Source organism: Geotrypetes seraphini, chromosome 19 (assembly GCF_902459505.1).
Source record: "Geotrypetes seraphini chromosome 19, aGeoSer1.1, whole genome shotgun sequence".
Classification (NCBI taxonomy): Eukaryota; Metazoa; Chordata; class Amphibia; order Gymnophiona; family Dermophiidae; genus Geotrypetes; species Geotrypetes seraphini.
Genome location: NC_047102.1, coordinates 23264108 through 23276956, shown reverse-complemented (window position 1 = coordinate 23276956; position 12849 = coordinate 23264108). Strand labels below are relative to the sequence as shown.

At 45.6% G+C, this 12849-nt stretch overlaps 1 protein-coding gene across 6 annotated transcripts in view; it reads right to left on the bottom strand.

The window, feature by feature from the left end:
- Positions 1 to 12849, bottom strand: part of PTPN5 (protein tyrosine phosphatase non-receptor type 5) — a 268730-nt gene that overhangs the window by 29758 nt on the left and 226123 nt on the right. For all 6 annotated transcript variants that reach the window (XM_033928824.1, XM_033928825.1, XM_033928826.1 and 3 more), the window contains one exon: positions 213 to 292. In XM_033928824.1, coding sequence (XP_033784715.1) covers positions 213 to 292 — 80 coding nt within the window. The remainder of the gene's footprint in view (positions 1 to 212; positions 293 to 12849) is intronic.

The window sequence follows — 12849 nt, the reverse complement described above, 5'->3', positions numbered from 1 at the left end:
TATTCCTAGGATAAGCAGCATAGAATCTGTTTTACTACTTAGGATCTAGGTAGGTACTTGGGACCTGAGATGGCCACTGTTCGGAAACAGGATACTTCTTATGTTCTTAACTGTCCTGGCAGCAAGCACCACTGGTCTAGTATCTGTGTCTGCCTACCAGAGAGCTATTTTGAGTTGGGTGACACTGAAGGTGAATTATGCACACCACTTACCCTAATGTAGTTAGCATTGATGTAAGAGCTCAGGGGGTCATCTTCATCAGGAGAGGTAAGGCACACTCTGCTATGAGGATCTGCACAGAAGCAGAAGAACATGAGGTCACTGGCAAAAGATCTACATGGAGTCAACATCAACTCTCAGCTGTATTATGCCTGTGATACTTATAGAATTTTAATGTTCATTTTAAAATATTAAACTTGTTTTGTAACTCTATGCACAGAGGTGGAGCACTATATTTAACAAATCAAGTATGAGAAAATCAAATCAAGAGATGGAGCACTATATTTAATAAATCAAGTATGATATTCAAAGGATTATATTCCGCTGAGCTGGCTGGCTGCCAATATTCAGTGGCACTTAACTTAGTACTGCAGGTGAATATCCCTTAATCAGTTAGGTTAGGTGAGCCTGTGTGGAATGATTACTTAGCCAGTTAGCAGTGATATCGAGTCAACTAACTGGCTAAGTAATCTGTTGAAGTTTTCAATTGCTCAAACAATAATAGAAAAAGGAAAAAAAGGATATGGACTGATGACAATAAAAGGTGAAAAAAAGTTCCTCTCAAATGAGCTGGAGTATTACTTCTGAAGGTCCAGTAACTTAATGGTAGTTGGTACATAGATATTTAGCATAGGTATAAGGTACCTCTACGTCAGTGTATCGCAAACTGTGTGCCGCGGTGAGATTCAGGGTGTGAGAGGCATGTCCTGTAGGTAGTCAGCCAGTACCGGTGCCTCTCTTCTCCCAGGGTTAGCAAGCTCAGGGCCACGTCTGGAGGGGCTCCGTGCATATGCTGACGTCAACATGATGATGTCACACATGCGTGTGACGTCACCCCATCGATGTCCATGCATGTCCGGATGCCCTTCAGCTGCGCCCGTAAGTCTAATGTGCCACGGCTTCAAAAGGTTTCTGACACACTGCTCTACATTATTTTATAAAATAAAAAAACATAGCCAATTGATATCTTTTATATTGTATTTATAATGTTATTTAATGTCATTAAATAAATTGGTAATTGTCAGATTTAAAAAAAAAAAGATTTAGGGGTTAGTTTACCAAAGTGCACCTTAATTGCAAAAATTAAGTTGCAGTACGTGTAGTGACCACTGAAGGCGTGGCCAGCATCTGCCCTGCAGTTGCCACAGAGGGCAAATGCATACTTCCTGGATTCTGTATAGGTGGCCGACTTGGGTGTACAATTTTGGGCATCAATCCCAGATCCATGAACAAACTAACTTAGGCAATAACAATCAATATTGGTGTTAAGAAGTTAATTTACAGTAATTAAGAGTTACATAAGGATCTGCTCTATGCCCTATTCTGTAACCTGTGCACTGCATTTCATCGTGCTACTGCTAAGGGAGGTGTGGCCATGGGAGGAGCATGAGCAAGTCAGGGGCGTTCCCAGAAATTAAGTGTGATTTTATAGAATACCTGTATTTGCATGCTTAACTGCCATCCATTGGGTGTGAGCATTTACACCAGGTTACGAGGTTTTAGACTAGGGCCTAATCATGTTGGAGTATATGTTTTGATAAAATACAAACCATCCTAGAGGGCTGGCAACCTTTTTCTCAGTATTGCATGCCTATTAAGTGAAACATTTATTTTAAAAAGAACATTGTCATACCATGCTATAATTTCACGAGCATCTACGTAGCTTTACATGGCCACCAGATGACAGCCATTTAACATATGTTCATGTAGGGGCACAACAAAATGCCATTCAAAAATACTCTGGCTACAATCAGAGTGACAGGAAGTTCACTAGTATTATTTATTTATTTTAAAAATTTCTATACCGTTTAAAACCTAAACGGTTTACATGATATTACATACATAAATTTATAAAACAAAATAAAAACACATAAACATAAGTAAACAAATTCTCAAAAAATCAACAGCAGGAAAATTGATGCCAAAAAAGGCCTACACAAGCAATTATATACAGAATCTCCGAATATCAGGAAGCAAGAGGAATCAATGTCTAGAAAAAGGCATTTACAAACAATTGTGTGTTTTAAGTAGTTTGCTAAATGTGCCTTTTTCACTACATTTCCGTATTTGTCCCACGAGTGAGTTCCACAGTTTCACCTCTGCCCAACAAAAGGTCATTGTGCTGGTCTCATCATATTTTGGATTAACGTTTACCTTTAATAGGGCTGAATTCTCAGAGCGCAATGTTCTTTTCAGTAAATTTGTTGGCCATCTTACTCTTAAATAGTTCGGGTATAGTACCATACAGGAATTGATGACAGATCACCACTGCTTTGTACTGAACTCTGAATGCAACAGCAAATAACCAAGACGAGATGCATGGCACTGCAAGTTTCACAAAATAACGGGAACGTCAAAATATGTTCACATTACACCCTATCTCCAACAATTACTTTGGAGTAATTGTTGGAGATAGGGTGTAATGTGAACATATTTTGACGTTCCTGTTATTTTGTGAAACTTGCAGTGCCATGCATCTCATCTTGGTTATTTGCTGTTTAACGTAATGCACACAGAACAAAAAAGAACTGCAGAAAATGTACAAGGTGCCAGAATTAATAAAAAAATGATATAAAATATGATGATCACATAAAATGGGGCACCCGACACTGTCTTCGCTCCTCCCCCATGCCAGCAGGGGAGAGCCAACGGAGGAGGGCTGCAGTCCGGCCATCGGACCAACGGTCAGCTTGGGGGCCCATTCCAGCGGGGCACCCAACACTGTCTTCGCTCCTCCCCCATTCCAGCAGGGGAGAGCCGACGGAGGAGGGCTGCAGTCCGGCCATCGGACCAATGGTTGGCTCGGGGGCCCGTTCAAGCTCCGAGAATCTCGGAGAGAGCGTGAACTCGCAGGCCTTGAGCATGCGCAGATGCTCAAGGCCCAGCACAGAAGAGGAGGCCGATCTTCGGGCACAGGCACCAACGCACAGGACATGCCAGTGCCGAGGCCGAAATGGTTGGTCTCATGGTGAGACTTGAAATCAAAAGACCAACTCAAATTTCCAGCATCACATGGCTCAACCTTGCTCTCTAGCTGAGTCACAGGAGGAAAGTAGGAACTCCACTCTAAGCACTGCAGAATTTGTCAAGCTTCCAAGGGCCTGAAAAAAGCATTTGGTGGGTTGGATTCTGGCCCGTGGGCCATAGCTTGGACAAACGTACTCTAAGAGTGTCTACAAAATCCTGCGTGGAGTAGAATGGGTACATGTGGATCGATTTTTCATTCTGTCAAAAATTACAAAGACTAGGGGGACACTTAAAGAAACTTCAGGGAAATACTTTTAAAACCAATAGAATGAAATATTTTTTCACTCAGAAAATAGTTAAACTCTGGAATGCATTGCCAGAGGTTGTGGTAAGAGTGGATAGCGTAGCTGGTTTTAAGAAAGGTTTGGACAATTTCCTGGAGGAAAAGTCCATAGTCTGTTATTGAGAAAGACATGGGGAAGTCACTGCAGCATGGAATGTTGCTACTCTTTGGGATTCTAGAATCTTGTTACTCTCTGGGATTCCGGAATCTTGCTATTCTTTGAGACACTGCATGGAAAGTTGCTCCTCTTTGGGTTTTGGCCAGGTACTAGGGACCTGGATTGGCCACCGTGAGAATGGGCTACTGAGCTTAATGTACCATTAGTCTGACCCAGTAAGGCTATTCTTATGTTCTTATGTCATATTCCTGTATTAACCTGGAGGATTACTGTGCTCTGATGTATCCCTTGGGAGGGGAGGAGGGTGCGTCACCATTCTTGAACTGCGTCGTGTTTCTAACTCTGATAACATACGTATGTTTGCCACTGTAGTAATGGGTTCTATGCAACTTTGACAGCCTATCACAATTCCCTGAAAATCCAAATCTAATTTGGAGAGTTTAGCACTTCTCCCCCCAAAATTCTAAGTCTGTAAAAAGAAGTTTGCTACAAAAGAAGTAGAAATTAGCTAAATTAGAGTCTATTATCACGTCTCTCACTGACTACAATTAAGTCTTTGGTTGTAAGTAACTGATCATTATCTTAAGTGCCTACTTACCTTTCAATAATAACTGCCTGCGATAATTCTCCAGCAGGTCAGCTGCTCATAGGGAATTTAGGATATTTTTATTCGCAGTGACTTACTTTTGAAAAAATACATATACGTGCTTGTTTTTTAATGTCTGTCTTGCTGCAAATCAGAGGCCAACCTGACTGCTTGAAAAAGATAACTGAGCTGTACAGTGGGGACTTGGGTACAGTTTTATGAGAGGGTGCAGAAAAGTTCTTAGCTCAACCATGAAGGGAATGATGTGGAGCCATGAAACTTACAAGTTATTCCACATATTCACCCATACGTTCAACACACTTGGCACATCATGTATGAAGTTTCTGTAACTCTTCCAAAAACTACTATGATGTCTCATCACAGAAATATTGCTCCACTCCTGCAATCACCTCCTAATCACTCAAAAATGGTTGCCCTTTCAAACTCTTTTTAAGGTTTGGATACAAAAAAGTCAGATGGAGCAAGATCTGGTGAGTAGAGTGGATGGTCTATGCATTCAAACCACAACTGCATCGAAACATCCTTCGTTTTGCCAGTCTTGTGAGCAGGTGCATTGTCTTGCAAAAAGAGAATTCCTTCCTCTCCCTTTTTCTTTCAATGCCTCCTTTAATCAGCACAGCAAGTTTCAGTAGTATTCTGCATTAACTGTTTGGCCCCTTGGGAGATAGTCATTATAACACCTTCCTGATCCTAAAACACTGTGGCCATGACCTTTCCTGCTGATTTTTGGGCCTTGAATTTCCTTGGCCTTGGAGAACCTGATTGCTGCCATTGCATGAACTGTTGTTTTGACTCAGCATCATAAGGGTGTAACCATGTTTCATCAGCAGTAACTAGTCATTCCAAAAAGGTTGCACCAGCTCACTGAAAATATTGCAAAATCAACTTGGAAGTGTCCACTCGATGTCGTTTCTCCTCAACATTCAAACATTTGGGTACCCACATGGCTGACAGCTTCAACATTCCCTAGATAACTGTAGTGTCTCAGCAATTGTTTTAGTGGATATTCGTCGATATGCAGAAATGAGGTCATGGACATGGTCAACAGTTTCAGGAGTTGGCACCATTTCATGGCCTCCCAGACCTTGCTGAATCTTATGTCTCAAAATCTGTGGAGTATGATGGGCTTTTGTCACTCAGTGTTTGCATCATAAATTCATAGATTTCCTTTGGAGTTGTTTATTTTTTGCAGGAAAAGAAACTTCATGATGGCTCTGAGTTACACACTTCTCATTGACATTGTTTCAGATCATTAAGAACATAAGAAGCTGCTTCCGCTGGGTCAGACCAGGGGTCTATCGTGCCCAGCAGTCTGCTCCTGCGGCGGCCCATCAGGTCCATGACCTGTATGTGATCCTTTGTCTAAAACCTTTCAATCCCCATTTTTCTTCTACCTATACCCTTACATAATCCTATCTCTATCTCTATCTATATCCCTCAATCCCCGTATCTTTCAGTAACTTGTCCAATCCCTCTTTGAATCCCCTTAGTGTACTCTGTCCTATCACATCCTCCGGAAGCGCATTCCAGGTGTCCATTCTTGTCGCTCTTCTCTGAACCCTCTCAAGTATCTCCATGTCCTTCTTTAGGACACAGTATTCCAGATGCGGGTGCACCATCGTGCGATACAGCGACATGATGACTTCCTTCATTCTGGTTGTAATACCCTTCTTAATAATACCCAACATTCTGTTTGCTTTCTTTGAGGCTGCTGCGCATTGTGCTGTTGACTTCATTGTTGTATCCACCAGCACACCCAAGTACTTTTCAAGGTTACTTGCCTCTAGTACTAATCCCCCCATTTGGTAGCTGAACATCGGGTTCTTTTTCCCTGTATGCATGACCTTGCATTTCCCTACGTTGAAGTTCATTTGCCATTTATTTGCCCACTCCTCCAGTTTGTTCAGGTCCCTTTGTAGGTCCTCACATTCTTCCACAGTTCTAACCCTGCTACAGAGTTTAGTGTCATCCGCAAATTTTATAACTTCACACTTCATCCCCGTTTCTAGGTCGTTGATAAATATATTGAACAGCAGCGGTCCGAATACCGACCTCTGCGGAACTCCGCTTGTGACCCTCCTCCAGTCCGAGTAGTGGCCCTTCACTCCAACCCTTTACTTCCTGCCTGCCAAACAATGTTTAACCCATCTGTGTACGTCCCCTTCCACCCAGTGGTTCCACAGCTTCCTAAGTAGCCGCTCATGGGGTACCTTGTCAAAGGCTTTTTGGAAGTAGGGATAAATAATGTCTATGGTGTCACAATCCGTCCCCTGTGGCTCCGCTCATCCCAGAGCTGCCGGTGACTAAACCCTATCCAGTCATACAGCGAGCTAACCACGGGGATAGGATTGTGACTAGTCCCAGGGAAAAATGTGTATTTCCCTTTAACTTAAAGCAGGCTGAACTGCAGGGAGTAGAGGAAGAGGAGCAGAACAGCTCAGAAGAGCTCCAGAGGAACCTCCCTCCTCCTGTTCACCCTCAGCTGAGACCCATAATGAAAAACCCAAGACAAGCTAAGCAAACAGTGCAGGTAACTCCTCCCCCTCAGAGAGCAGGGTGTGTTCGGTTGAACAATATAGAGGCTGCTCTGAGGAGAGGAAAGTTAGTTGGCCCTGAGCCAGCTCAGGGAAGGGTCTCTCCTGATTATGTTCCTGACTGTGAGGATGTGATAATGCAGGAAGCTGACACTGACCCTGTTGCCAACCAGCCAGCTCTGCCTGAACCCATGGATTGGGGAGAAAACCTTGGACTGCCTGAAGACATGCAGTGAGGATAAGTGGCAGGTCTGGAGGTTTGTGCAGGCAGGAGCTTTTTTCTGTTTGATAGAGTATCGTTGTGCAGTAGTGCTGTGTGTGGGAAACTGCATAGACTTGTGCTAAGGAAAAAAAAACAAAACGTTTTTTTTTAGTTAATTCAATTGGCCTGAATTGGGGACTCATGTATGTGAATGTGAGGGAAGTAAATGTTGTGATATATTGGGGAGAATTCACTTAAGATCCAGGTTGGGATAGTGGGGCCATTATTGGCATTCTGAAATATCAGAAAAGTGATAAGTGAATTCCTTTACTCCCCTCCCCCACCAACAGCTTCTCTGTTGGTTACAGCCAAGCTTTGAGACTTGCTGAGCTTGGAGGCCCAGAACTTGTGTGAGAGGGAAAAAGGTTCCTTTACCTTCTTAGGATAAAGACAACCCCTCTAGAGTTCTGTTAGTAATTGCATTATTGAACTGTTACTTACCTGAATTGCCTGATTGAAGGTAGCAGTGGTAAACCCATTCCGGTGGGCCCACTCCATACTTTATTTTTGATATTTGGATAAGCATTCTACTTGGACTTTGATTTTTTTCTTTGAATGCTTAAGGGAGACGGTGCTCCCATCAGTGTTTCACTGAATAAAGTGACTTTGAACCAGTAAAGCTGATTTGTTGTTTTTTTGGATTTTTGATTCCTGACAAGTAAAGATACCAACAGGACTTCCTTCCTTCATCGGAAGCACGCCGGAGTTGCGCTCGGGTGAGCAGAGACCGGGTTCCGGAAAATACAGGTACCGGCTCTGTCACATATGGTGTCAGAAGTGGGATAGAGCGCCTCCTGTTGGACACTAGTGGAACTGTTGAAAAAAAAAAAAAAAAAAAAAAAAATTTTTTTTTTTTGGTGATTACAGTGGGGAAAAAAAAAAAAAAAGGAAAGTTTTGGACTTTGGAGCTAATTTGTTGTTTTAGCTTATTATTTTAGTTTGTTGTGTGTGTTCCTGTCCTGGAATGCCTGCTTCCTGAGTCTTCTGCCGGAAGTGCCGAAGAAGCTCGTGACCAGAGGGATCCTGGTTAGCCCACGGTGAACCGGTGTCGGAAGAGGACCAAGGGGAGCTGGAAGCTAAGATAAGAGGACAGAAACGCAGCTATACGACTGGGGGCCAAGGAGGCCTACAAACAAAAGGCAAAGACTCACCTTACGCTCTGGTAAGAGGCTTGACCAGGGGGGTGAGGGAGTTTGACTACCCTTATATAGTGGTACCGCACTTGGGTTGGTCTCTCTCTTTGTTTCTTGTAGGTTACCCGGCACGATGGACCAGCAACAGCTGATAGCGTTCCTGACGGCGGAGCGACAGAAGCAAAGCGAGGACTTACAAGCAGTGTTAAAAACCAACCAAGAGTTATGGTATCGGTCCCAGGAGCTATCTCGGCGGCAACACGACGAGATGGTGCTGGCGATGGGGGAGCAAACGCAAGTACTGTCTAGAATTTTGCAGAACTCATCGACATCTGCAGGCAGTGAGCCTGGACTTAGTAATCTACCGCAACCCTCAGGAGCAGCTAACCCTCTAGCCACGCTGAATCTGTGCAAGATCACACCAGCGGATGCTCCGGATGAGTTCCTATCTGCATTCGAGAGGGTAGCTACTGCTGCTGGTTGGCCTCAGGGTCAGTGGGCTGTAAGGCTACTCCCATGCCTTGCAGGAGAAACCCTGTCTGCCTATCAGACACTAGCCCCTGAGGTAGCTAACAATTACCAAATGGTGAAAACACTAGAGTACTTAGGCTACACCCAGGAACATTACCGTCAGCGGTTTAGAGCAACCCTTATGCAGGATAAGGAAAGGCCTAAGGCACTTGCTCAAAAACTGTCTAAACTGGCTGAGCGGTGGCTTAGTCCATGGCTTGGGGATGACCGGGCTATTGTATTGGAGTTGATCAGGGAGCAATTTCTGCAATCCGCTCCAAAGAATTTGAGGGGCTGGGTGCAGAAACAGGGCTGCAAAACCCTAGCCCAGACCTTAGAGGTGGCAGAAGCCTATTTGGACGCTCAAGGCGCCTATGAGGAGGAAAAGACAACCACCCTACTAGGCCTGGGAAAAGCTAAGGGCAGCCGAGGTCAGGACCCGCCTAGGAAAACTACAGGGTATCCTAGGGCGAAGGAGCCTGTCCCTGAGAAACCCCCGAGGTGTTATCGTTGTGGGAAAATAGGGCATACCCAGAAGTTCTGCAACTCTAAAAGAGAGCTGATGGTAACTCAAGGAATACATACCCAGGTTCCGGAAGCTTATAGAGTTACAGTCTCAGTTGCAGGGAGAATGGTGGCTGCTCTGGTAGACACAGGAGCGGATCAATCCATGATGTCTACCCCATGTTATAGGAAATTGTTTCCCTCCGAAGCCGAGCATAAGGGGGGAGAATCGGTGGTTATTAAGTGCGTACATGGAGACAGGGTAAGGTATCCTCTTCGTACCACGACCATATTGAATAAGGATAGGGTAGACCGGGTCAAGATAGCCATAGTACCCGGCGCACCCTACGACCTCATATTGGGTCGGGATTGGAAGGGTTTAGAGGAGTATCTCAAACCTAAACAAGGCCTAGTGAGCACTCGATCCCAGGGAGAGGAGGAACTGGGGAAGATTTTTCCCTTTAGTGGGGAGGTAATAGGGGAAGCAACCCAGAGGCCGAATCGAAGCTCTAGGGCACAGAACCGCAGACAAAGGCAACAACGGAGCCAGGCTCTGAAACAGGCTAGCACAGGCAAGGATATTCCCTGGTTACCCAAGGAGGTGACACAGGTATTTCCTACCTTCGCAGCAGAGCAGAAAGCGGATGCCTCTCTGGCAGAGTTCTGGAAACAAGCTTCCCAAACCCCTAGGTCCCCAGTGGGCTTTAAGGTGAAACAAGGGTTACTGTACAGACTCACATTGGGGAAGGACTCCAATTGCAACAATGAACAGCTAGTAATTCCTCAGGGTTTCCGGAGGATAATAGTGGAGACAGCTCACGATCATCCGCTTTCTGGTCACAAAGGGACTGAGTCAACGGAAATTCAGGTCTCCCAAGATTTTTTTGGCCAGGCCTCGGTCAGGATGTAGCAAGTTTTTGCAAATCTTGTCCCACATGTCAAAAGCTCTCATTGAATAGACCAGCTAAGGCCCCGTTAATACCTATACCCAGAGTAGGAGAACCTTGGGCCCGGGTGGCTATGGATATTGTGGGTCCATTGGAGAAGACTCCAAGGGGATATAACTACATTTTGGTGGTGATGGACGTGGCTACTCGGTATCCCTGGGCCTTCCCGTTACGGAAAACAACGTCCTCGATACTTATGAGGGAGTTGATGAACCTCTTTTGTACGATGGGGTTCCCCCGGGAGGTCCTAACCGACCAAGGGAGTAATTTCCTGTCAAAAGAAATGGAGAAATTTTGGCAAGGGTTCGGGATCCGCCACCTTAGAACGGCTGCTTATCATCCCCAGGCTAACGGGATGGTGGAAAGGTTCAATCAAACATTAAAGCAAATGATTAAAAAAGTGGTGGGCTCCGAAAAGCGAGATTGGGATCTTTTTCTGCCATTGGTGTTTGCAGCGCGTGAGAGAGTGCAGGATTCCTTGGGGGTAAGCCCTTTTGAGATGATGTTTGGGAGGGTCCCTAGGGGAATACTGGATGTGGTTAAGGACCAGTGGGGCTCCCAAGAAAGCGAGGATATGAATGTAGTGTCCTACTTAGCCCAACTAAGGAAAAAATTAGAGCAGGTGGCCCAGGTGGGCAAACATAATTTGGAGTGGTGTCAAGAAAAACAAAAAAAGTATTATGATAGGGGGACTCGGGTTCGCCACTTGGAAATAGGAGATAAGGTCCTGGTTCTGATACCCACAGACCCTCATAAGTTCCTAGCAGAGTGGAAGGGGCCCTCCACGGTGATAGAGAGAGTGAATGAAGTGGACTACAAAGTCAGAGATGAGGCAAACCGCGTTCAGACTTTCCACATAAATCTCTTGAAGCCCTGGAGGGATAGGGAAACGTTAACCATGATGGCAGAGCAGAAATCCGATGATGACCTGGGCCCACAAATAGCGGACATGGCCCAAACTGAAGGGGTCAATATTGGGACTGAATTGTCCACCAGTCAGGCCAGACAGCTGGAGACTTTGGTACAGGCTTTTGGGGATGTATTCTCACCAATCCCGGGGCGGACCGAAGTAGTCACCCATGAGATAGTCACCACTCCAGGGAAGGTAATCCGGGTGAAGCCTTATAGACTCACAGAGGGAAAGAAAGAACTGGTTCACAAGCTGGTGGAGGAGATGCTAACACTGGGGGTGATCGAACCATCTCAAAGTCCTTGGAGCAGCCCGATTGTTATTGTTCCAAAGGCTGATGGCACACCCAGATTTTGCATCGACTTCCGTCAGTTAAACGAGGTCTCGCAATTTGATGCTTTCCCCATGCCCCGGGTGGATGACCTTTTAGACCGATTGGGTCAGGCCCAATTTCTCTCCACATTAGACCTAACGAAAGGGTATTGGCAAATCCCGCTATCCCCATCGGCCAGACCAAAGACAGCCTTTAGCACACCCCACGGGCTGTACCAATTCAGGCGCATGCCCTTCGGCCTTCATGGGGCAGCTGCGACATGCCAAAGAGGAATCACGGAGGTCCTAAGGGGGCATCATAGCTACGCAGAGGCGTACCTTGACGACATCGTGATTTTCTCTAAGGATTGGGACCAACATCTGGTGCATGTGCAAGCGATACTGGAGTCCCTAAGAAAGGCAGGGTTTACAATCAACCCAAAAAAATGCTATCTAGGGCAAAAGGAAGTGAAATACCTAGGGTATGTGGTAGGCAGAGGGCAAATTAGGCCTTTAGTGGACAAGGTACACTGTATAAAGGAATACCCCATCCCTAGCTCGAAAAAACAGTTGAGGGGGTTTTTGGGACTCCTAGGGTACTACCGCAGGTTTATTCCAGCATTCTCTACCAAGGCCGCAGTCCTCACGGACATGCTAAAAAAAAATAGTCCGGACACCTTGCGTTGGAAGGATGAGGGAAGGCAGGCCTTAACAGAATTAAAGGAAGCTTTGTGCACTAACCTGGTGCTCATAGCAATCGACTTTAAGAAACCATTAATTTTACAAACTGATGCGTCTGGAACGGGGCTGGGGGCGATATTAAGCCAAGAGGTTCAAGGGGTAGAACATCCAGTCCTCTTCCTCAGCCGCAAGTTACATCCTAATGAGAGGAGTTATGCGACGGTGGAGTTGGAATGTCTGGCAGCCAAATGGGCTATGCAAACCCTTGAACACTACTTGCAAGAAAGAGAATTTACCTTAGTGACCGACCATGCAGCCTTGAAGTGGCTGAACACTATGCGAAATAACAACGCAAGGCTGACACGGTGGTACTTGGCCCTGCAAACGTTTAGGTTCAAGGTTTTGCATCGCCCTGGCAAGTTAAGTGTGAATGTTGACACTCTGTCTCGAATGCAAGAGGATAGTGAGTTGCCCCTGGAAAATAGGGGGAGGGTATGTCACAATCCGTCCCCTGTGGCTCCGCTCATCCCAGAGCTGCCGGTGACTAAACCCTATCCAGTCATACAGCGAGCTAACCACGGGGATAGGATTGTGACTAGTCCCAGGGAAAAATGTGTATTTCCCTTTAACTTAAAGCAGGCTGAACTGCAGGGAGTAGAGGAAGAGGAGCAGAACAGCTCAGAAGAGCTCCAGAGGAACCTCCCTCCTCCTGTTCACCCTCAGCTGAGACCCATAATGAAAAACCCAAGACAAGCTAAGCAAACAGTGCAGGTAACTCCTCCCCCTCAGAGAGCAGGGTGTG